We start from the raw sequence: 22,143 nt of genomic DNA, 5'->3' as shown, positions 1-22,143 counted from the left end.
TTTGCAAGTTTGTCTATGCAAGTTAATATTCACTCAGCATTCTTCACTGTATAAGTTGTCTTCATTACTAGGAAACAAAGTAAAAGAAAAAATTATAGTAAAAGAGGAAGTGATATTTCTATCCTTGGCTTTCTTTTGTTTTCAACAAAAAACACATTTTTTTAATTTAGCTGGGGAACTTCTTCAATGTACCTGCTAAGAGCTGTGCTTTTCATGTGTGTGACCTCTCAGAAACAAAGAAAACATTGATAGGTTTTTCCTCCTGCATTTTCTTGCTCGATTTCTTGTCATTAGGGAGGAAGAAAGTAGGCAGTTCTCTTACAGCCTCCAATTTTGGCTTACTTTACTTGTAAAAAGTTTGAAGGGATTTGCTTTACATGACCAAAAAACCTCTGGGTGAGTAACTGGTGTGCATATTTTATATGGCTGCAGTAGAACATGCCTGCATTAAATATTTCATTATACACTTACTTCTCACTTGAAATCCAGCTCTGTGTTTGCTTCATAATTTAGGCTTGTACTTTATTTCTCAGAATATTATCAAAGTGGGGAGTGCCCTGCTGGACCCTGGCAACAAGGAGCACTGGGAGCAAATTCAGCGAACAGAGGGTGGCACTGCTCACCTGCTCAGGCACTATGAGGAATATTTCAACAATGTGGCCCAGAACATGAAAAAAACCTACATGAGACCTTTTGTCATTGTTGCCACTAACATGAGTAAGTATCTGTGTTGAAAACTGCCCTTTTTTTGAGTCTTAAAAATGTGCTGGACAGAGGTGCTAGTTATTTGTTTTAACAGAACCTACTGAGAAGAATCATTGCATTAGTTTCAAATCCATCAAGCCTTGATCCATATCTTTCAGTTTTCATGGGGGCCTCCTGGGAGATTTTTGATCTGTTTTGCCTCTGTACCATGCCACTGCTCCATGTGGCTTCTTGTTGCAGTCATAGCAGTGTAGAGATAGTAGGAAGGACTAAATTTGTAAACAAAGGTAATGCCTTTTGAGACCAACTAATATAGTTGAATGTAGTAGATCTCATTTTTGGAGGAATCACACCAACACCACTTGAAGAATTACTGCAGTACAAAAAAAAAGTAACCCTACTATTGATTTTGTTGCAAATTATTAATCTTACTTGCATAGGTATGGACTGCCCAGGGAGGAGGTGGAATTCCTGGCCCTGGAGATGTTCAAGAAGCAACTGTATGTGGCATTTAGTGCTGTGGTCTAGCTGACAGGGTAATGATCTATCAAAGGTTGGACTCAATGATCTTATAGGTCTTTTGTAACCTAGCTGATTCTGTGATTATACCTCTGATTTTCACATGCTTTCCTAACTTGGAACCTATCCAGAAAACCATCTATAGAGATTCTTGTACTGAAAGGTATTTTCACAGAATCACCAGTCCTTCAAATGCCACCCCAGTCTTGCAAAACCCATAATCAGAACAAAATCCATGGGATCCAAAATATCCAGAATGAGTGTAAATTGAGAAGGAAACATCAAGCATACCAAGACACCTTGTTCACCTATCACAGGAAATTTCTCCTCTGACAAACAAATAGCAACTCCTGCACTTTGGACTGTGATGTATTTCATGGGCATCTCTGCAGTGCATATGCAAGTGAAGCACAGCAACCACAGCCTGGTCAGCTTATTTCCCCATTTTCTCCCCTGCTCTCTCTATTTCATTTTCTTCCCAGCTACAAAAAGTCTGAGCTAGGGGGGTGTTGGTGATAGTCCTGCCCTGGGTGTGAGGTGAGATGGAGCCAGCTGACCTTCAGAAGTCCCTCACAAGCAGCATTGCTATTTGGTTTTTCTTTCAGAGGTGCTCTAAACTATATAAGCCTGAACTTGTGTTTAGCTTTTCAAGCTGTTACTTTTATTTCAGATATGAAGAAGGCTTATGTGCCAAAAGTTGGTCTTATTTTCCCAACTACACCTGCTGTTATAGTAAGAATTTTAATTGGCTACAAACCTTGTCCCAGGAATGCTTTATGGCCACAATCACAGGGGCAGAAAATCAAAGGCATGAGGCAGTCAAGTTACAAAGGCTGTAGCATCCTGCATCAATGGGGCATAGATTATTGTTGAACTATGCCAAACTGAAACACTTTGATTTTTTTCTTTAATAAACCAAAACTGAAATACTTTCTTATGATTCAGGACTATAAGAATCAAAATATTTTTATCCTCATACTGATGAAAAAATGTGCTTAGAATTTTAACCCAACTGAACTGAGATGAAAACAAACCCCAGAATTTCTTGCAGGTTGTAAATCATTATTTTTTTCAACCAGTTCTTCCTGTGTAAAGAGGTGTGAGCTTGAGAGGGATGAGGCAACTCTGGCCTAAAAGAGGTCTGTTTTCTTTTGAACAGTTTTTCCAGGTGAACATGGTGTTAATAGAGTTTCCTAATGGCTCATCTGGGAGTTAGTTAGAAACTAGGAAAGGAATGGGAATTTGCGGGTCTTAACATGGATATTTCTTCATACAGAAATTTGCAGAGGATCACACTTTTTGGTGTAGGGCTAGTAAATTGGCACTCAGTGACTCGTCTTAAATGAGAAAGTTAAAGCCAACTCAACTGTTTTTAAGCATTGGGGCAGAGATGATGAGGTAAGCTAGGGAGGAGCTGCCAGTAGAGGACTAAGCAGTAGTCCCATATAAAATGCATGTTATTTTCTTCAATCACCTGACTTCACAATCTAACAGAAGTAGAACTATGTTTTTGAAGCAGTTGATTTAGTCTTTTCATTAAAAAGCGAGTCTAAAATTGGAACATATGCAGCACACACTGGAGCAAGCCAGGAGCACATGGAGAAACTCTGTGAAGCAGGAGCATTCACTGAGCAGCAGCCAGGGAGAAGCCTCTGTGAAACCCCAGTCAGCAGCTGCTGGAGAAGTACCAGCGAAGTGATCCACCACAATATGGGTGTTAGCACAAGTTTCTTCACTGAAACAATTCCCAGGCATTGAAACAGGTGGCCCAGGGAAGTCACCATCCCTGGAGGTATTTAAGACATGTAGATGTGGCCCTTGGGGCCAGGGTTTAGTGCTGGACTTGGTGGTGCTGAGTTAACAGTTCCACTTGATCTTGGAGATCTTTTGCAACCTAAACAATTTTATGATTCTTTATTTCCAAAGTTTCCAGTATGTTTTCATAGTATGAGATACTGTCTTGTGAATTCCTTTCCACTGAACAATAAATGTATAATTTGATAAATGTAACAATGCTGACACAAACTTTTAGTTATTATATAAGGTATTAACAGAAAAAAAAATTACTTTATATTTTGGGGTTTAAATTTTTATCTGCATTGTGTAGTCATTTTAACCTTTCAATAATGTTTCACTGTTGTGATGGGAAAATTTTATCTCCCCAGTTATTGCTGTTGACATCTTTGACAAGTCTAATTTCACGGGAGCTAGAATACCACGATTTCATGAGATTAAAGAAGATTATCCAAAAGATCTGGAGTCATCTGTTGTCTTCCCTGATACTTTATTCAGACCTTCAGAAAGGAAAGGTAAAACCCTTCTGCTGCTGTTTGGTGAGCGATTATGGCCAGCTCCCAGGGAGTGTGGTGGATCCTCAGGGAGCAAAGTGGTACTAGTGTGAGAGCAGGGCGATTGTCTGCACAAGTGAGCATTATTTAGGGATGGAGCAGCTGTGCATACTTCTGAGGCATTTTGCCTGCCGGCAGTGATGGAGGCATGGGGGGCTGTGGGACTGGCTGTACCTGTCTGTCAGGTCTTGCCTGCAGCCCCTCAAAGCCCTGTCAAAGAAGGAGAAATGCTCTGCCTCTGTTCCCACCAGGATAGGATGGGATGGCTGCCCAGCGCCTGCAGTCCCACAGCTGCCTCCCTCCAGCCCCTGCAGAGATGGAGGGAGGTGGTGTGAGAATCCAAATCTGGGAGCACGGAGAGGTGTTATCAGAACTAGGCAGCAATGAAAAAGTCTTGAGCTGCGTGATAAGGGAGAATACATAGGGGAGTACCTGATTCCTGTGTCTCTGAAGTATCCCAAGATTGCTGCAAAGCAACACAAGATTTTTGGGCAAAGGGAGAGAGGGTAACTCAAAGGTCAATAGATGTACCATTGTTGAATGTCTTCTGAATGGAGAGATAGTAACTCTTCTGAAAATAACACACAAAAAGCTGGTACAGCTTTATGGCTTTTTTGCTTAGAAACAGTATCTGCTTCTATGATTTGTATCTTTTCTGTAAGACGAAAGGGAATGGGAATTTTAAGAGAATATTCCAAAACAGAAAGCTCATTAAATGACAGAATTAGCAGGGAGTAATCTCATGTGAGTAGTTGGTGGATTCATTATTACTAGTTTTGCCATATATAAATGTACATGCAATTTAACAGCATGCATAATGTTTTAATGTTCTCCTTAAGTTATGCATGGGGTACTTACATACTTATGCACCTTTTAGCTTAGAAATTTCTTATTTTATAGCTAAACTAAATGGCTTTTCACTGTTCAATGGTTATTTGATTATCAGCCATATAACTATGAATTGTGCTGAAATTTTATTAAAAATATCAAGTATAACATTAGAAGCATGCTGGGTGTTCTAAGCCTGAAGTTGTAAGAATACATATTATTGTATCTTGGCAAAGCAAAATTACCAGTTTAAATAGTAGCTCCTGAAGCTGTGTGCAAAGAATTTAATATTTGTGTTGGTTCCATAGCAGTGCCCACAATGAAACCTTCAAATCAGAAAATACCCTCTAAGTTAAACAGCGATGTGTTCAGCCCTGAGAGTGCTTCTGCAAAGAGAAAGAAGCGACACCCAGACATTGAGACACATCATACTGTTGCCATGGTCATTATATACCGATCCCTGGGACACCTCCTGCCTGAAAACTATGATCCTGACAGGAGGAGCTTGAGGTAAACTTCAGACCTGTTTGTGAATTGTTCAGATCCCTTTTTCTGCTCTCTGAATGCGTGGGGGAGACAGAGCTGCTTTTGTACTGACTAATGTCATCAGTGCTGCTGTTCTCACTGCAGTACTGCCTCATGTCCTCCTCTGGCACACCGTGGGAGAATAACTATGCCAGAAGTGCCAGCAGTTTTTGGGAACACATCTGTATGGAAGGCTCTTGGTACACCTGCCTTACTTTCTGAGTAGAAGCAACTGGAGATCTTCTATTTGCAGAATGTAGCTTTGCATTTTGATGTGTAGATCACCGTGCAATTTTTCTCCTTGTGCAGATTGCCAAATCGCCCTATCATCAACACACCTGTAGTGAGCACAGCCATTCACAGTGATGGGGAGTTTCCTCCCAACCTGGTGGAAAAGCCTGTCATAGTGGAGTATGCCATGCTGGAAACAGAGGAGAGAACAAAGCCTGTCTGTGTCTTCTGGAATCACTCCATCACGTATGTCTCCTGCTTGCTTTAGGGCTGTGAGTGACACCGTCTGAGTAGCAGAAAACTCCTGGCCTTATCCTGGGAAGATAATTCTGGAGGAAACCCTGTCTTGGTCTGTCTGTTCAACTGACAACTGATTTTTGGTGGAATAGAGCCATGTAGTCTTTTCCCACCAACCTAAGAAAAATGAAAATAATTATCATAACTCCTCAAACAAAGGATTAGCCATGCGGTTTCTAAGAAACACAGTGCTGTCATGTCTTTCTGCAGGGTTCATTTTCACCCAGAAGCAATAAATCCCACAATTTCCTTGTATTTGTCCATGCTATTTGCCCACGGATGTATGTCTGGACAAACATAGTCCAACTCCAGTGTCTGAATTCATGGCTTGTCTGAGGCCTTTAAGTCAGGATTTTCAGGAGACGATTCAGCTCTTCCATGGGCTGCATCTTCTCCTGTTACATTCCAGTGACTATGGACCGAGTAGATAGCAAACAGGCACCTACCCTTGGTGCCTCAGCCAGGGCAAAAAATTACAAAACCAAACCTTCATTTTGGTAGAAATGAGGACTGAGGTTTTTCACATAAAATTGGGAGTAAAGATTATGAATTTATGAATCACAAATTTTTGACTCAAAAGTCGATGCAAAGGCAGTTGCACTGGTAAGAAACTTAACTTTAATTTCACCAACTATTGTGGATTTGCTTTCATTTGTTTTAGTGAAAAATTGGAGGGAGTGGAAATACCTTTTTTGGGACATTAGACCTTTTCAGTTTATGGAAAGCAATTATAATATAGAAGCAGAATATAAGGAGAGAGTATTTGACTCTCTAGGAGAGAGGTGTTAGGAAAAAGATGAAATGTTCTGAAAATTGTTCATTTAGGTCTTTTGTATTTAGTAAAGTTCAAGATAAAGACATCTTTTTCTTGAAAATGAGAAAAATTTTATGAGCTGGAACTGTATATGCTGATGTTTCATTGGTTTTATGGCATTGTGGAAACAGCACAGTCCTGTTGGAAATATTTCAAGAGTGTGGATAAAACAAAAGAAAATGTTTTGAGAGGTAACCACATTCATATTATGCTTCCACAATATTATAACTATTACATATATGTTGCAATTTCCAGCTACAAACCCAGGTACACGGTGAGAGGATGACATGGTCTGGCCAGGGGAAAGGGGATAGCTGTTACTTGTTTCCTAAAAACCCAAAAATTCTAGTAAACCTATGGAAAAATCCTTTAAAAGGCAATATCCTGTGCTGGAAATAAAACGGCAAACTAACCTTGGGAATGTGTGCCTCCTAGTTAAAGGCTTCAGGAGATTATATCATTTAAAGGATCAAATATGCAACAGAAATCTCTTATCTTCACAGTAATAAACTCTTCATTTGCCCACATGTGAAGTAGTGTTTTTGCTTGTATGCACTCTGTCAATCTGCTGATTGTGAGGGAATGGCAAGTCCTTTTTCATAAATTTTTAAACATTGTTTGAGCTTGAATAACTCATTAGCTCTAAAGTGATTCATCTGTTAGCTATTCGCTGGCAACTTCAGTGGCATTGTTATCTGTGTTACGTCTTCCTACAGCCACAATTGCAAAGCAGCTCTTACGTGGCATGTAATAATGAAAGAGCTTTTAGAAAGAGAGTACTCTTTGAGAGGAAGTGATATTAAATTTTAACAAATATTTTATTGCTGAATGAAAAAGAGGTCTTGTCATATCTAATTGAAAAATCTTTCAGTGACTGCAAAACTATTTTTATTACTCGTTAACTTTGAATAGAATAATTAATATCGATACAAAATAATTTCTAAAGTCACTGGAGTTAACCATAATTGCACAGGGAAGAATTTTAAGGCAGCAGTTCCTCCCCATTGTTAATGTAAGAGATCTCCTGGTATGAAATATTATTTATTAGAGAAGGTTTTAACTTTTTCTTGTGTACTTTTCAGAGGAACTGTGTAATGATATCATATTATTGCTGAAACATAATTCACTCAAAAACATGTGTCCTTCTTTGGTTCTGGCATTATTTACCTTGGTTACAGAGCTTTTGTTCGGTGCAATCTCTTTCCCATATAGGTTGTGTGGTCTCTGACCAAATACACATTTTTAATTTTTTTTTTTTTTAACTCAAAACAGACTGTTACAAACCCACAAAATCTGGCCAGCTGTCTTATCAGAAACTACTTCAACTGAAGGCCTTTTTAGTTTGATGATACTCTTTCAGGCAGGTGACAGCTATAGATAATTCTGCCCTGGTACTTGCACTCCTCTCTGGTTGCGCAGCACAAGCTGTCCCAGAGGGCAGTGGAAGGTGAGGGGAGATTGGAGGATGGTGCTCAGAAATGCCTTTTTTTCCCCACAGGATTGGCGGGACAGGTGCCTGGTCCTCCCGAGGGTGTGAGCTGTTCTCCAGAAACCACAGCCATATCGCTTGCCAGTGCAACCATATAACCAGCTTCGCTGTCCTGATGGACATTTCTAAACGAGAGGTGGGTGGTGTCAGGCTCATGATTTTTGGAGATTTTGGTTTCCAAGGGCTTTGGCTCAGAGCTTGAGCTTTGTGTGCGACTAGGGCATTGTCAGCAGATCGGTCCCAGTGTCAGGAGTGTGTTGCCCATGCCTGGCAGCACCTGCCACTGGGTTTGCTGAAAGGACCTTCTTACCTGGGTGGTGCATCCTCTGGGTGCTGCCCATACATGCTCAACATGTTTAGCATCTAAAGAGGTGGCATCACCCACTACTCTTGGTCCCTAAGTAAATCTGTATGTTGACTCAGTATAATGAAAATATTGGCATTCTGAGTAGTAGATTTGATTGGAGGAAAAGGAAGGGAAAACCTCCAGAGTTCCTGTCAATCTGTCTTTCTACAGAATGGGGAGGTGCTTCCTCTGAAGATCGTCACTTACACAACTGTATCCATCTCGCTGGCGGCTTTGCTGATCACCTTCATTTTGCTGGTCCTGATCCGCACACTGCGTTCCAACTTGCACAGTATCCACAAAAACCTGGTGGCTGCCCTGTTCTTTTCTGAGCTTGTCTTTCTTATTGGAATCAACCAGACTGAAAACCCGGTAAGACTGACTCTGTGTTCATTGCTAGAGTTGTTCTCAAGCTTTAAATCGGGGGTTCATATTCAGCTTTTACCTTCTCCCATCTGTTTCACTTTCTCCTCTTTTTGGCTTCAACACTTACTTGAAAAACATCAGATTTTTAATATATTCGTGTGTGGTTGATAATATTAATAGCAATGGCAGGTAATAGGACTATATCCTATTTTCAGAGAATATATGACAGCAGCCCTGTTGAAGGTTTATCCCCAGAACTGAACCTTAAATACTGATTTCTTCCTTCCTTTCCATCAATGTGTTTTCTGTCTTGCTTTGCCTGTTCAGTAGGAGGCTTTCCAGTTTCTCCTGCAGCAGGTACCTCCCAAGCCCAAATGGCTCCTGGTGTAGACTCACAGGTTGTCAGTGATGTGGTGCTGGTCAGGTGCTAATATGCACGTTGTACACCCACTGGCCATTCTGGAGAAGCCACTTGCCAGGCATGGGACAGCTTGCTACATCCAAGATTCAGTAGGAGACCTGTCAGTTTGCTTTGTGCCTTCCAGACACAGTGGTTGTTGGCTTCAACCCATCATACCTGTTGACAAAACTTAGTGCAAGCATCTCCAGCATTGTGCATGTCAAAAAATGCAAGTTATGAATAGACTGAGTACAAGATAGATATAAAGCACACATGAAGTGTGTTCTGTACTTATGACCTCATTGCTCTCTTAACCATGTGGCATTATATGTAGTCTTGCTGTTGCTTCTTAGTAGCACCCATTCCAAAAGCTATGGCTGCCCTTCAGACAGGTGAGAGACAGACAAGGGCTCCAGCACTGCCAGGCTCCACAGCTGTGCCAAACAGGCTGGACACAGATGAGGGTTGACATGCAATAAAATGTATGTCCTTAATAGATAGGAAAAATATTCAGAATGTTACTTTAGGGATTATCTGAACACTGTGAAGAAAATTTATCTTCTAGAAATCCATTAATATACATGTTTCAATCTAATTTTTGAGAGGGAAGTACAGTGTTGATATCAAAACAAAACAGCAATAAAAAAATCATGCTGATTTCACATTGTCCAAGCAGCAGAAATAGGAGGATATGCCTACATTCAATGAATATCATCACCATCATGGTAGTGACACTGTGGTGCCTAAACACACAGCCTCATTTGCTGTATAACTTAATCCTACACTGTCACTCTGGCTTCTAATATCCACTTGAGCTATAGCATGCATTTTAAAAAGTATCTAACCTTGACTAATTTCAGCTTCCAGTAACTGAGTGCTGACAAGAACTTTTCCTAGTAAATTTGAGAGACCTCTCTTATAAAAATTGTCTTGCCAGGAAACCTCTCTTTCATAGTATTTCTTTTGGAAAACTGTATAAAACTAAGCTGCTGAAATAATTCAATTTCTAAGATTCAGGTTAGTCTTTGGGTTTTTTCTGGCCTTCTTCTCCCACTTTACCTTTTGAAAAACTGTGAATGCCAAACTGGATAAAGATTTCCAGCTGGTTGCATCACTTCCAATTCTGTATACCAATATTCCCTTTTACCAGGAACTCAGGTCCTTTTTCTGCTGCTGTGGTGAGATCTTCTGCAGTGACCTGCCCTCTGGGATATGGTCTCATGTCATGTGTGAACTTGTGTTGTCTTTGTTTCATTATATAAATGTTTGCATACTAAAATAACTTTGCTGAAAGGAGCTCACCTTGCCAATTGATACACAGCGCTCTGTGTAACTTGACCTTTTCCCATGCCTTGCTGAGCACACCACATTTTTCACTGCATTTTACTGGCAAGAGGTAGTTTATACTCTTTCAGTTCTCCAACATACCTACTGAGGAGTTGGGGGCCAAGTCCACATCCCTACAGAATTTTACCAAAAATTATGCAGTAAATGATGGCTCCTCATTTTCAGATTCCTTTCATAGCATCATGAAGCACCAAGCAGAGGTTTATAAAAGTAGTAAAACAGTTCATTACATCAATACCACAAATCCTAATGGTTGTACTTGGTGAGATTGTTCTCTTTTCTCATTTCCATGCTTTGGGGGTCATGGTGTGATCATGTCCTGTAGTGTTACCAGGACTCAGTAAAACACCCCAAACCTTTAAGCCATTTACAAAGATCTTTAATTTATAGAATGTGTTTCATACAGCAGAAAGCTGCTCCTTACAGCCTACCCAGTCAATTTGAGAAGGTAGGAGGGCTGTAAGCCATGTCTGCTTGAGACAATTATTCATCTGTCTGTATGGAATGAAAGTTGTCTAACGAGTCATGCACTGATGAACATAAAGAGGTAAAGAATGCTGGAGCACAAATAATGCTGTGCTGCTTGGCACCCAGCCTGGCTTTTATGGGTTTCTGTAAATTAACAGTCACATTTCTGGGTGAGGTTTTAATCTTTCCCTGGACTATTGATAGAAAGTGATTTATTTTCTTTCTTTTTTCTTACCTGAAAAAGGTAATGTTCAGGGCAGCACTCTACTCATAAGCTTGTGAGAATCGGAACAAGAAAAGCACTGCTTACATAGAGGGAAGAAAGATGGTTTATTTAGTGAGCCACATTTTCAATAACACATGATGTTATAATAATGCTGATGTAGTAAGTGAATCCAGAAAGTTGGCAGTCTTTGTACGATTCTTTTGCTCAGCAAAGAGGTTAAATGCACATTAAACAGGGAAATGTACATTTCTGAGCATTACACCATGAAAAACCACTAAAAAGTCAAGCCAAAGTCTGAAAGCAGGGTCAGTGCTGCACAGGAACAAAAGGTTACAAAACATAATGTAAAACATTTTCGAACAAAACCAGAATGGTTGCACAAAGTTCTCTTAATTCAAGCTTATCAACAGATCCTTGGCAAAATCCTTTGTTTGGTTTGTGAAAGGAGAAGGTTAATTGCAAGATTACAATTCAGGTGTCAGATGCTTGTGGTCATTCTGGTTTTCACTCATCAAACTGTTAAGTTGGGAGAGAAAATTGGTTAGCATATATTACAGAAGGGCAAGTATCTGAAGGTCATAGGTTTCAAGGTGGCTCTTTGATCACAAAGATGACTTCAGCTACCAGTGTGCCCATTGTAGCTGTTACTTTCAGTCTCACTGTGGACCTGGTCTCTGATTTCAGCAGGTCCTTACATTTTGCTGCTTTCAGCCTGACAGAGCTTAGTGATCCACTTCACTTTTAAAAAGCAAAATCTCTCACGGTATGAGCAATTCTTCTTAAACTCTGGAAAACTTAATTAAAGGCAGCATATTTGTTCTGCCAAATCTTTTTATTACACTTGCCATTAGCTACGCAGGGGGAACGAGTGACTCACCGGGTTGTGATTCAGAAGAGCAATTCTAATTTCCCTGCCCTTTCCCTTCTGCAGTTTGTGTGTACTGTGATTGCCATCCTCCTGCATTATTTCTACATGAGCACCTTTGCATGGATGTTTGTGGAGCAGCTCCACATCTACCGGATGCTGACTGAAGTGAGGAACATCAACTTTGGGCACATGCGGTTCTACTACGTTGTTGGCTGGGGCATTCCTGCCATCATAACAGGTACCTTCAAGAACCCCAAAAAAGCTTCATTTCCCTGCCATCTTCACTGGCCAGGTTCAGGGAAGTTACCCCATGTCAGACAGCTATGGGTGTTTTCCTGAACCAGAGCAGCACCAAGCCACATCTAGCAGAAGTCAGCCTGAACTTGGCAGATCTGTGTACCAAATGTTTGTGTGCCCCAGCTGAAGTGATACTGATGGTTATCCAATAACAGAAACATAATTGCACAGATTAAACCAGGACCTGATAACATTGCTTGGGAATAACAGTATTTTTATTTGAACAATTTGCCATAGCTTTCTGAAATTTTCCTTCCCTGTGCTGGTACCTCCAGATATGGACACACAGTCTCTGAGGTAACTGCAGTGGCTTCAGAAGCAATGCTGCCTGCCCACAGGACATTACTACCCTTCACTGGACATTCCCACTGCCTACTGACAACCAGCAGTAAATACTTCTGAAGGGAATTTCAGTGGCTCTGTTTTATTTGGCATTAAACCAAGCTGGGAATACTCAAGCTGCCTTTTACTTAATTTCAGATACAAAGGCTGTAACTTTCAGCTGAGAAAAAGTAATGAAAATCTGGAGGCAGTAATCTTTTAAACCAGTCCAGAGTGATCTACTGGAGCACATCCATCTCCGCCCTCACTGTGCCTATTTTTGCCATAGACATTTCCAGTGTTACCCTAAGCACACGGCGCTGTGTTAATTCAGGCAGACAGCTCCTCAGGAACTGTGCTTCATGGAACAGTTGGAGTGGGGATTTTTGGTTCAACTGTTTCAGCATGTATCTGTTGCCATATGGGAAATCACATCATAGGCAGGCAGTTAACTTTTTTCCAATTAGATTTATTTTTGCAGATAATATCATACTGTCAGCAATGGCAGAGGTTTAGATGTCTCTGAGATCAAACAAATAGCAATCACTCATGCACACTTGCAAAAATATTATGGAACAAGTTAGATTTAAAAATATGTACTTGTTCTTTTTTTCTGTGTGTTTTAAGAAAGTGTAATATGAAATCACAGAGTAGGCTGGTATAGGTTAATTCTCTCTTCAGGGAACTGGTAAGTTTTTCCATATTATTTTGTGCCTAATAATTTCTACTTCTATCAGTTTATAGTAGAAAGCACAGCCCAGAAGGCTCTGCCATTTTAGATGTACCCCAGACACTTAAAATAGAAATTGTCCTTGAACTTCTGAAGCATTTCAGACCTGTGTGACTTTTACCAGTACATACAGGACTACTGCAGTATTTTCAGAAACACTGAAGTGCAATTAGATATTTGGCAGCATAATTTCTAGCCGAAAAGAAGTATCATTAAATAACAAAACTAATTAAATTTCAGAACTCATTATCTTTAGAAGAATTTTGTTGGAAGGAGTTTCTGCTTAAGGTTACTTTCTCTCCTGAAATCTAAATTCAGACCTTCTCAACAGCGGTATTATGCAATTTAAATATCACAAGCATACCATTTTTACATTCTCTACTTAGTTATTGCTCTCTGTGATATCTCCATTTTGCACTTTTGAAACTTTCCAGGTTGTGTCCTGCAATTCAATCCCTGAATCTACTGAATTTGCAGTTCTGTTTAAATGAAAAGTCAGATCCCTATTACTGAGAAAGTCAGGGGATTTTGTGAAATGGAGGATAAAGAAAACTAAGCCTTTAGTTTGCCCTTCCAGGCTTATAAATCATCTGAGGAGAAAATTGTTTCATCATAAATAGCACAATGTAGGATTTCTTGCCTCTAGATAACATGTTACTGTACATATTTTAATTAAGCTTCTTTATAAATTTTAATTTATAAACAGTAAAAAGCTTCCAACTTCATAACATGAATCCTAAATATTATTTAAATTGATTTATGAGAGAAGGATTGTTTATTTTTCTTAATTGTGGTATAGTCTAGATATGGGAAGAAATTTTAGTCTTGGGACATGCAGAGGACTTCTTTATTTTAAAGACAAATACCATTTAATCTTCATCATAGCTATCCTGAGAGGGGAAAAAAAACCCCAAAACAACAGTAGCAGTGGCTTTTTGTATATTTTTTTTTCTGCTTTCTATGCTCAAACTGATATTCATTTCAAGCTGGGACATAGTGGTCCTAAGGCATCTGTGATGGGACCAAGCTACGTGAAGAAGGGAACCTTGGCCTTTAGAGGGGGAGAAAACTTAGTAAAATGTTTACTGCAACAGGGAAGAACCACATTTAATCACAGCAGAGAAATGCAAATTGTCATGAATAAGAATAGGATAGAAGTTGGGAGAAGGCTTACAGGCATCAAAAGAGTGGGGATCTGGAATAGTCCTCCATTGGGAGTGATAGTGGAACATTTTAAATCAGCTTTAAGCTTGCTCATTTTAAAGTGTAGTTTGATCCATCTTGGAGAGGGATTTTATGACTTCCTTGCCACAGGAGCAAGGGGCTGGATTTGGCACTCAGCAAGACCCCCCCAGTTCTGCCTGCCTCCGCTAACTGCTTGACATATGCGGGCAGTGACTGCTTTGCCATGGAGACCGCAGCCCTTGTGTTAAAACAGGTTCATACGCAGCCCTAAAACCAATATCCCCCAGAAAACCAATATCCCCCAGAAACTGGCACTTTTCAAATCCTAAGCAAAGCAATTAATCAGGAGAGAATTGAGGCTGCCCCACAGCTGCCTGAGTCACACCTGGCTGCTGAGCCCTCAAGAGCTCAAAAGGGTCTAAACATGTCTCTCCTGCAGCCCTTGGCACACTCCTGTGTGTGTGCTGGGGGTGGTGCTGGTCTCCACAGGACTCTTGGCCATAGGACCAGCTCCAGTTCCTGCAAATGTTAGCAAGGTATCACTCAGCTTGCACACTCAGTCTGTTAAGGGCAACCAGGCTGCAGCATTTAATTGATGTGCCAAAATATTTCTCAGAATTACATTGCATTGGCTTAATTCTGCCTTTGGGTAAAGTGTTATTTCACGTGTTGTTGACTGCAGTAATATTTGAATCATGTACCTGAAGACTGCAATTTGCCCCATTTGTTTAATGGAGAACTTCAGGGTAAGATTTTGAGAGTAAAAAAACGTTGCTGTCTGCCAATTACTCATAGAGCCAGAGTCCCATTAATGGGCAAATCCAGTCCTGGGAAACAGACTGTATCCATAGAATTACATCTGTATAAAATACTTTATGGTCCCTTAATCATTTATGGCTAATTCTTTCTGGATGGCAACTGCTGAAGGGGGTGGTGGAAGGGCCAATGGGAGCAGGAAGGGAGACTAGTCCTATCTCATTCCACATTTCAGTGAAAACAGATCCAATATCCACTGCTTTGCCAAATAGCCAGTTTAGTTTTCACAGACCGTAGGCCTGTACCAGATGTGAATATTGGCTGTGGGCCAGTTCTAAGCAGCAAGAGTGAAATGCAGCTACCTTTCCCTTTCTCAGTGCCCTTTCATCAAAGCATGCAGGCTTCAATTCAGAAAAAGATGGCTCTAAATGCAGGAGCCCTCCTTGCAGAGAGCAGCAGCGCCGTCAGCCTTGGCCGCCTCTGGAGACAGGACATACGCCCGTCGCCGTGGGTGCCCCCGTGCCCAGACAGCATGCTGCAGCCACCTGCCATATGCCATGGCCACAGCCCTCTCAGGGATCACTCTCTGCGTCCTGGAGAGGGAAGATCTCTGCAGACAGGGTACACCTGTCTCAAAGGGGGAAAAGGATCTCTGCACGGGAATTACAGGGCTCATTAAAAGAGCTTTAAACAAGGTTTGAAGGGGGAAAGGGATAAAGCCAAGCTCACTAGAGGCAACTGAGGGCAGAATGCCAGTGTCTGTGGGATAGTGTGCTAGTGACTCCTTCCGTCTGCCGTCTTAGTGGAGGCTGGAGTGGGAGATCCTTGCGGCAGCAAAGACACAGGTGTGTCTGTGTTAGAAAGGTAACCATTCCAATGCTATGTTAGGGGATGTTTTGACTGTCTGGAACTTGATGTTGGTGGTGAAAGAGCTGAGTGTTTATGGGTTAGAATCATAAGGAAGGACAAGACCGATACCACGGTGAGAGTCTATTATAGACCATCCAACCAGGATGAGGGGTCTGTTAGAGGCCTAACTCAGAGTCTCTTGGGAGGCAGTCATGAAGGGCAAGGGAGTCCAAATATTTTACAAGCAGCTGAGAGAAGTCTCACCATCACTAGTCCTTGTTCCATGTGGGGGACTTCAACTTAACAGGTGTCTGCTGGGAATACAGCACAGCAGAAGAGAGTCCCAGAGGTTCTTGGAATGTGTGGAAGGAAACTTCCTGATGCAGCTGATGAGTGAGCCAGCAAAGGGAGGTACCCCACTGAACCTGTTCGTTGTGAACAGAGAGGGACTGGTGGGTGATGTGATGGCTGGAGACTGTCTTGGACACAGTGATAGTTTTCAGTTCTCTTAGAAGTAAAGTGGCGATTCAGCAGATCTTCCACCTTGGACTTCCACAGGGCTGACTTTGGTCTATTTAGAGGCCTAACTCACAGAGCCTCTTGGGAGGTAATCATGAAGGGCAAAAGAGTCCAGGAAGGCTGAAGATTCCTCAAGCAGGAAGCCCTAAAGGCACAGGAGCAGCCCCATGTGGTTAAAGACAAACCAATGGGGAAGGCCAGCCTGGATGAAGAGGGAGCTTTTGTTGGAACCAAGGGAAAATGGAAGAAAAAGGAGGCAACTCAGGAGGGCTAAAAGGATGTTGTGATCATTCTCCTATACCAGCACTGGTGAAGCCACACTGTAAACCAGTTCAGTTTTGGGGCCCTCACTACAAGGAAGACATTGAGCAAGTCCGAGAGGAGCTGGTGACGGGTCTGGAACACAAGTCTGATGAGGAACAGCTGAGGGATCTGGGGGTGTTTAGCCCAGAGAAAAGAAGTCTCAGGGGACACTAATGTGAAAGGTCTTTTCCAACATAAACAATTCCATGACTGTATGATTTTGCAGGTCAAAGGCAAATCCCAGTCTATCACCATACGACCAAGGCGTAGGTCACCAAGTCAGGCAGCACTGTAAATCAGCAGGTGAATGTTGGGCTCAGAAACCCCCTTGGAATTGGCCAGGTTTTAAAAAATAAAATAATAGAAGGTGTGGTTTTAACTCTTTGGGGTTTTAATTCCTTGGGGCATTAACTCCATTTTAGACAGTGCCGAAAGCAGTGTGAGGGACCTGGAATGGCACTTCAAAATGAATCCCACCTGAGCTCAAGCAGTTAACTCCCATAAGTTCCCAGATTCCTTTGTCTCTGGTGTTATTTTAGTGACAGCAAGTTAAGAATGCACTTTTTTTTTCATAGCATAGACATCTCCTCAGTTATGATTCATGTCATTCTGCTGCACAGGCTTATTGAAATTCCTCAACATGTCACTCACCCTCAAGGCTCACACCATGTGAGAATGACTATAAAACTGTGCTGAAACAGAATTAATTTGGGACTTGCATTTGTTGTCTTTTTTATGTAGCTGAACTTTGTTCTAGTTGGCAAAACTCAGAATATTGTTTGATATGAAGTAACCAAGATGAAGATTTTGATTTACAAAAGTGTTATTTCAATTTTTGCCTTCACAGAATTTCCTGTTGAATAAATTTTGCCATGATAATTTTGTTTATTTGAAACTACATTTGGCTATAGGCAGCATCTTTCTGATCTAGTTTTTCTCCACTTTGTGACACAGGGCTTGCTGTTGGTCTGGATCCACAAGGCTATGGGAATCCTGACTTCTGCTGGCTGTCTGTTCATGACACCCTGATCTGGAGTTTTGCTGGGCCCATCGTAATGGTTGTCGTTGTAAGTAGGGGGAGCTGGCATCCAGAACTGTCTCTTCTTTGCTGCTACCTTTTCTCCTAAGTTTTGTCAAACAGTAGTCATGCAAAGCAACCATGTTCTTTACATTTGAAGCAAATGTACTTGAGCTTGCATCTTTTTCTTAAATAGATAAGACATGAGCTAAGCTCCTGGAAATCAGAGGGCTGCTTGCCCATACAAAGATTGCTGGTGGAGCAATGGCTGTATAGCCAGAAACCTATTTCTCATTTGCTTTGTTCCATTTTTGAAGGGTTGGTCTGTGAGATCAGTAAATAAATCAACAGAATGAGCCATAACAAGTCACTTCATCCAGAAGTCCTAAAGGAATATTAAATATTTCCACTTTCAGGAATTTAAAAGAATGGACTGCTGTTTAACTTCTCCTTACAGCTTCTCCATCAAAGTAACACCAAAAGATAAATAGTCATGGTTTGATTCTTATCTTGAATGCCAAATGCAAGGTCTGGTCTCCTTGCCTCAAAAAGCAGACCTGGAAGCACTGTAGGTTATGGTCACAAATCATCAGAGACGTGGGACAGCTCCCACTGCAGGACCAACAAGTGGAGTCTTAAGCCTAGAGAAATGAAAGCTGCAGAGCAGGGAGGAAGGTGGAGCCTGTAATGGTGTGTTGGTCTGGAGAAAATGGCTATGGACCCAACCATTCAAAATCTTTCCCAACACAAGCAGTAGCAGGAGGTGGGAGATTTAGCAGAAACAGGACAAGCTGCATCATTTCTCCATAGCATTTCAAGTTAGAAATTCCTAGAAACAGGACAATGGCAGTGGTAAAACTCTACATGGTTTTGGAAAGTGAATGATGAGACAAATTCTCAGCATTAATATTCACTACAAGTGATTAAGTACAAATGCACCACCAACCTAGTACATCCCAGCTGATGTGGAAACTGGAGGTTTATTCAGAGTAATTATCACTGTATGGTCTGCTAGAAAATATCCCTAAATTCTGGTTTGACCAACTGAAACAAGGTGCTGGGCTGGGGTGGACACTGATTTGGACAAGGACAGCCATTTTTTCCCTCAAGCATCTTTGCATAGGGTTGTTTTACTGAGTTTCATCCAGATCAAGTGCCAGGATATCCTAGACTATGTTGCCTTGAAACAAGGTGAATCTTGGAATTTAGAGACCTGTAAGTTGAACAAGAAATATTCTTGGTGCCACAAACCATTTTAGGATAAAAATTGCATTGTTATTGAAAATAGAGTTGTAACAAATGTACGGAAAGAATCCATGCTGTTGTTTCAATTTGCCTTTCAGATAAACACTGTCATTTTTATACTTGCAATGAAAGCATCATGCAGACGAAGGCAACGTTCATTTGAAAAAACAGGAGTCATGTAAGTTTCAGTTCAAAACCTGTAGACATTCTGACCAGAAATAAAAAAAGCCAGAATTGCCTAAAATCAAGTGTTGAAGCAGGAAATAAAAATGATTTTTTGGAGGATAGTGTTGGTAGAGGCATTTGGAGCTGCTTCCCACCCTCTCCTGGGGTTCCCTTGGAGATCCTGTGAAACTTTCACTATGGTGCTCTGCACCGCCAAGGGTAGGCAGGAGAAGGGAGAAGGGAAAGATCTATCCTCCAGGTGGTGTCATTGCAGTCTTCCAGATCTTTCATTTTAGTCTCTTCTACACTGCCACTTCACCTCTGCCCTTGGCATGCCCGGGTAGGCATCATTCTGGGTCTCCCTGTGCTTGGCCATGGCTCAGAAGGGTCTCCCCTCTCAAGTGTCTGGTTACCAGCTGTGTCATGGCAGAGACCCACTGACATTCCCATGCTGAGGGCCAGCCTCCCTGCATCCCATGCTCACTGGGATGAGCAGCATTGCAAGTTGCAGCCTGCCACCCTCCTGAGCTGTTGTGACAGCCTGTTCTCATTAACATCTGTTTTGCCCAAAGCTCAGAATTTACCTGTGAGCTCAAATGTGATTAGCTAGTGGCAGTACAGCCCCTTAGCTTTTTTTTTTTTTTCCCCAATGAGGTAGCTCTATGAGATTTCAAATGGCTGCTTTTCATTTTTGTTTTTCAGCTCTGGCCGTAGGGTACTGTGTACACACTGGCATGGCTTTTCCAGCCCTGCTGTCCCTGGAGCTAGGCTTTGTGGTTCTCTGAACCCTAACCCTAACACTAAGCTTAATGAAAACTAGAATCTGAGTGTGAGCTCCTCGGCAACATGGGTGGCTCAGTTAATAGCAGTGTGGAAGGAGCAATGTTGGTTGGTGCAGTGCCATGCTCCCCTTGGCAAGCCCTTTCCAGCCCCAGTTTCCATGCAGCAAAAATATGTTCGTTTTGTGCATTCTGAATCCTGACCCCAAGAGTGTCTGGGTGTTGAAGATGAGGTCTAAATCTCCCCAAACCAAGGAGTGTAACTGCTACCTAAGTCAGCAATTTTACTCATAATATAAAACTTTTGCCACTAGATTTGTTTCTGTCTTTTGAAAAGTGTCTGTGGAAATTGTATTTTTAAGCAAACAAAATTTCACTGAGTGTCTTCAATTCAAAACCTTGGGTAGTAATGTTGGGAAGGAATGTGAGAGTGAAGGTAGCAAACTGCAATGAGATGGACATGGCCATTTACAGCCCAGACGTTCCTCAGAGTCATCAAGGCTGAACAGCATGGGCTTGTAAAATAGTCAGATTTGTTTGAAGAAAGTCTTGGAAATTGATTTGGAAAGAACTCACTTTTTTAACTTGAACATGCTAAGCTGTGGAGTGTTGCTGTGAGAGAGTTGGAAAGTTGTGGAAACTGGGAGTTGGTGAACGCTGCCCTAATTTTCCCAAAGGGCTTTTCCAGTTGCCAAGTTGTTGGGCACATAACACCATCTGTGGGGAGAAGTTGGGCTGTTCTCTTGTATCACCCCACCCTGCAAACGTCCATCTGTGTTTGCTTTACAGCCCTGTGCTGCGGACAGCGTTCCTGCTCCTGCTGCTCATCAGTGCCACGTGGCTGCTGGGGCTCATGGCAGTCAACAGCGATGTCATGACCTTTCACTATCTCTTTGCCATTTTCAGCTGCCTGCAGGTAAGTTGGGTAGGATCTTGTCTGTGGTAGACCTTGATGAGCACACTTCTACCCAGACCTCCAAAACACTGCTCAGCATGAGCTAACTTAAGAAAAACAGAGATCTCAAGGCAATTTTTGCTTTCTCTTCTCAAGGAGAGGGTTCTTTTCACCAAAACTATAATTTTGAGTAGTTATGTCTGTCACTGTTAGTCATTCTCAAGGTAAGTGCACTACCATAGTAACCTGTGACAGTAAGCAGGTATATCTCTGTCATTCTAGAGACAAAGTCTTTGTTACTGTGCTCTGTGTGCTCATTGTTAAGTCATCCTGTTGCTATTGCAAACAAGAGACTGCTATATTTCACCCAGAGTCAATGGCTCCAAGTTCAAGGCTTTCACAAATTAAGTTACTGTTTAAAGAAATGAGACAAATAAGGATTTTCAAATGCTATGTGAGTTGTATTATGGGTTTCCCTGGTTGCCTGTCCCAGTTTACACAATGAAAGGTGCAGGACATAATTATTTGTAAGAGACCTGGCATGGAAGTAGTGACAGAGCTTCATGTCGTCACAATTTGAATGTGACCAAGGGTGACAGTAACTGCCCTAGCAGGTGCCTAAAGTACTAAAACAGCTACTGCAGGACACAGCTGCAGCACAACAGCCACAACTTGCAGCCACAGAGAAAACAAAGTCTGATGGGTCCCCTTTGGAGACAGCTGTCAGTGCCCTGGAAGCACAGCAGATAGGTCAGCCTGGAGCAAGGTTATTTTGCCGCTAGTGTGCTCTGTAATAAATGCACCTACTCAGGCTATAAAACCAGGCTTCCACAAATCTAAAATAAAACTAAATTAAACATAAACCTGATGAAAGGGACAAAGGTCAGCCGCCAGAATTCTCCAAACTTGCCCAGAAAGGCACAGTGGTATGTGGCATTTCACATCACTGCCTTCTTTGAACTTACGTTTTTAAAGAGACATTTATGTGAATTTTATTAATGAGTAATCCCAAAGTGCTAGTGCCAGCTAAGATCACATTTGATTGAATGTTAAGAAAGTGAGCTTGTAGTTTAAAGTTACTCTAAGTCAATTGCTTTGGCTGAAATCATGAAATTCGGGCTTCTTATGATGTTGGTACAGCTGCAACTTCATGAGTATTGACTTTTCTATACTGTGTGTCCAACCAAAGTTGATAACAATTTGGCAGCTGCATTAATTCCCTCAGAGCAAGTACATCTGAAGGCACACACATGTGTGTGTGCCCTGCCCCCAGCAAAAGCTGTTAATGTGTGTTTCTGGCAGCC

General features: G+C 41.6%; 1 protein-coding gene across 1 annotated transcript in view; it reads left to right on the top strand.

Annotated features, from left to right (window-relative positions):
* CELSR1 (cadherin EGF LAG seven-pass G-type receptor 1) overlaps positions 1-22,143 on the top strand; it is a 164,047-nt gene that overhangs the window by 135,610 nt on the left and 6,294 nt on the right. The window contains exons 19-28 of the mRNA XM_084206040.1: positions 534-717; positions 3,390-3,533; positions 4,709-4,910; positions 5,235-5,402; positions 7,766-7,892; positions 8,274-8,474; positions 11,841-12,015; positions 17,692-17,804; positions 19,099-19,178; positions 20,734-20,860. Coding sequence (XP_084062166.1) covers positions 534-717; positions 3,390-3,533; positions 4,709-4,910; positions 5,235-5,402; positions 7,766-7,892; positions 8,274-8,474; positions 11,841-12,015; positions 17,692-17,804; positions 19,099-19,178; positions 20,734-20,860 — 1,521 coding nt within the window. The remainder of the gene's footprint in view (positions 1-533; positions 718-3,389; positions 3,534-4,708; positions 4,911-5,234; positions 5,403-7,765; positions 7,893-8,273; positions 8,475-11,840; positions 12,016-17,691; positions 17,805-19,098; positions 19,179-20,733; positions 20,861-22,143) is intronic.

Source organism: Fringilla coelebs (assembly GCF_963513975.1).
Source record: "Fringilla coelebs genome assembly, chromosome: 5".
Classification (NCBI taxonomy): Eukaryota; Metazoa; Chordata; class Aves; order Passeriformes; family Fringillidae; genus Fringilla; species Fringilla coelebs.
This window is presented reverse-complemented; position numbering and strand designations above follow the sequence as displayed.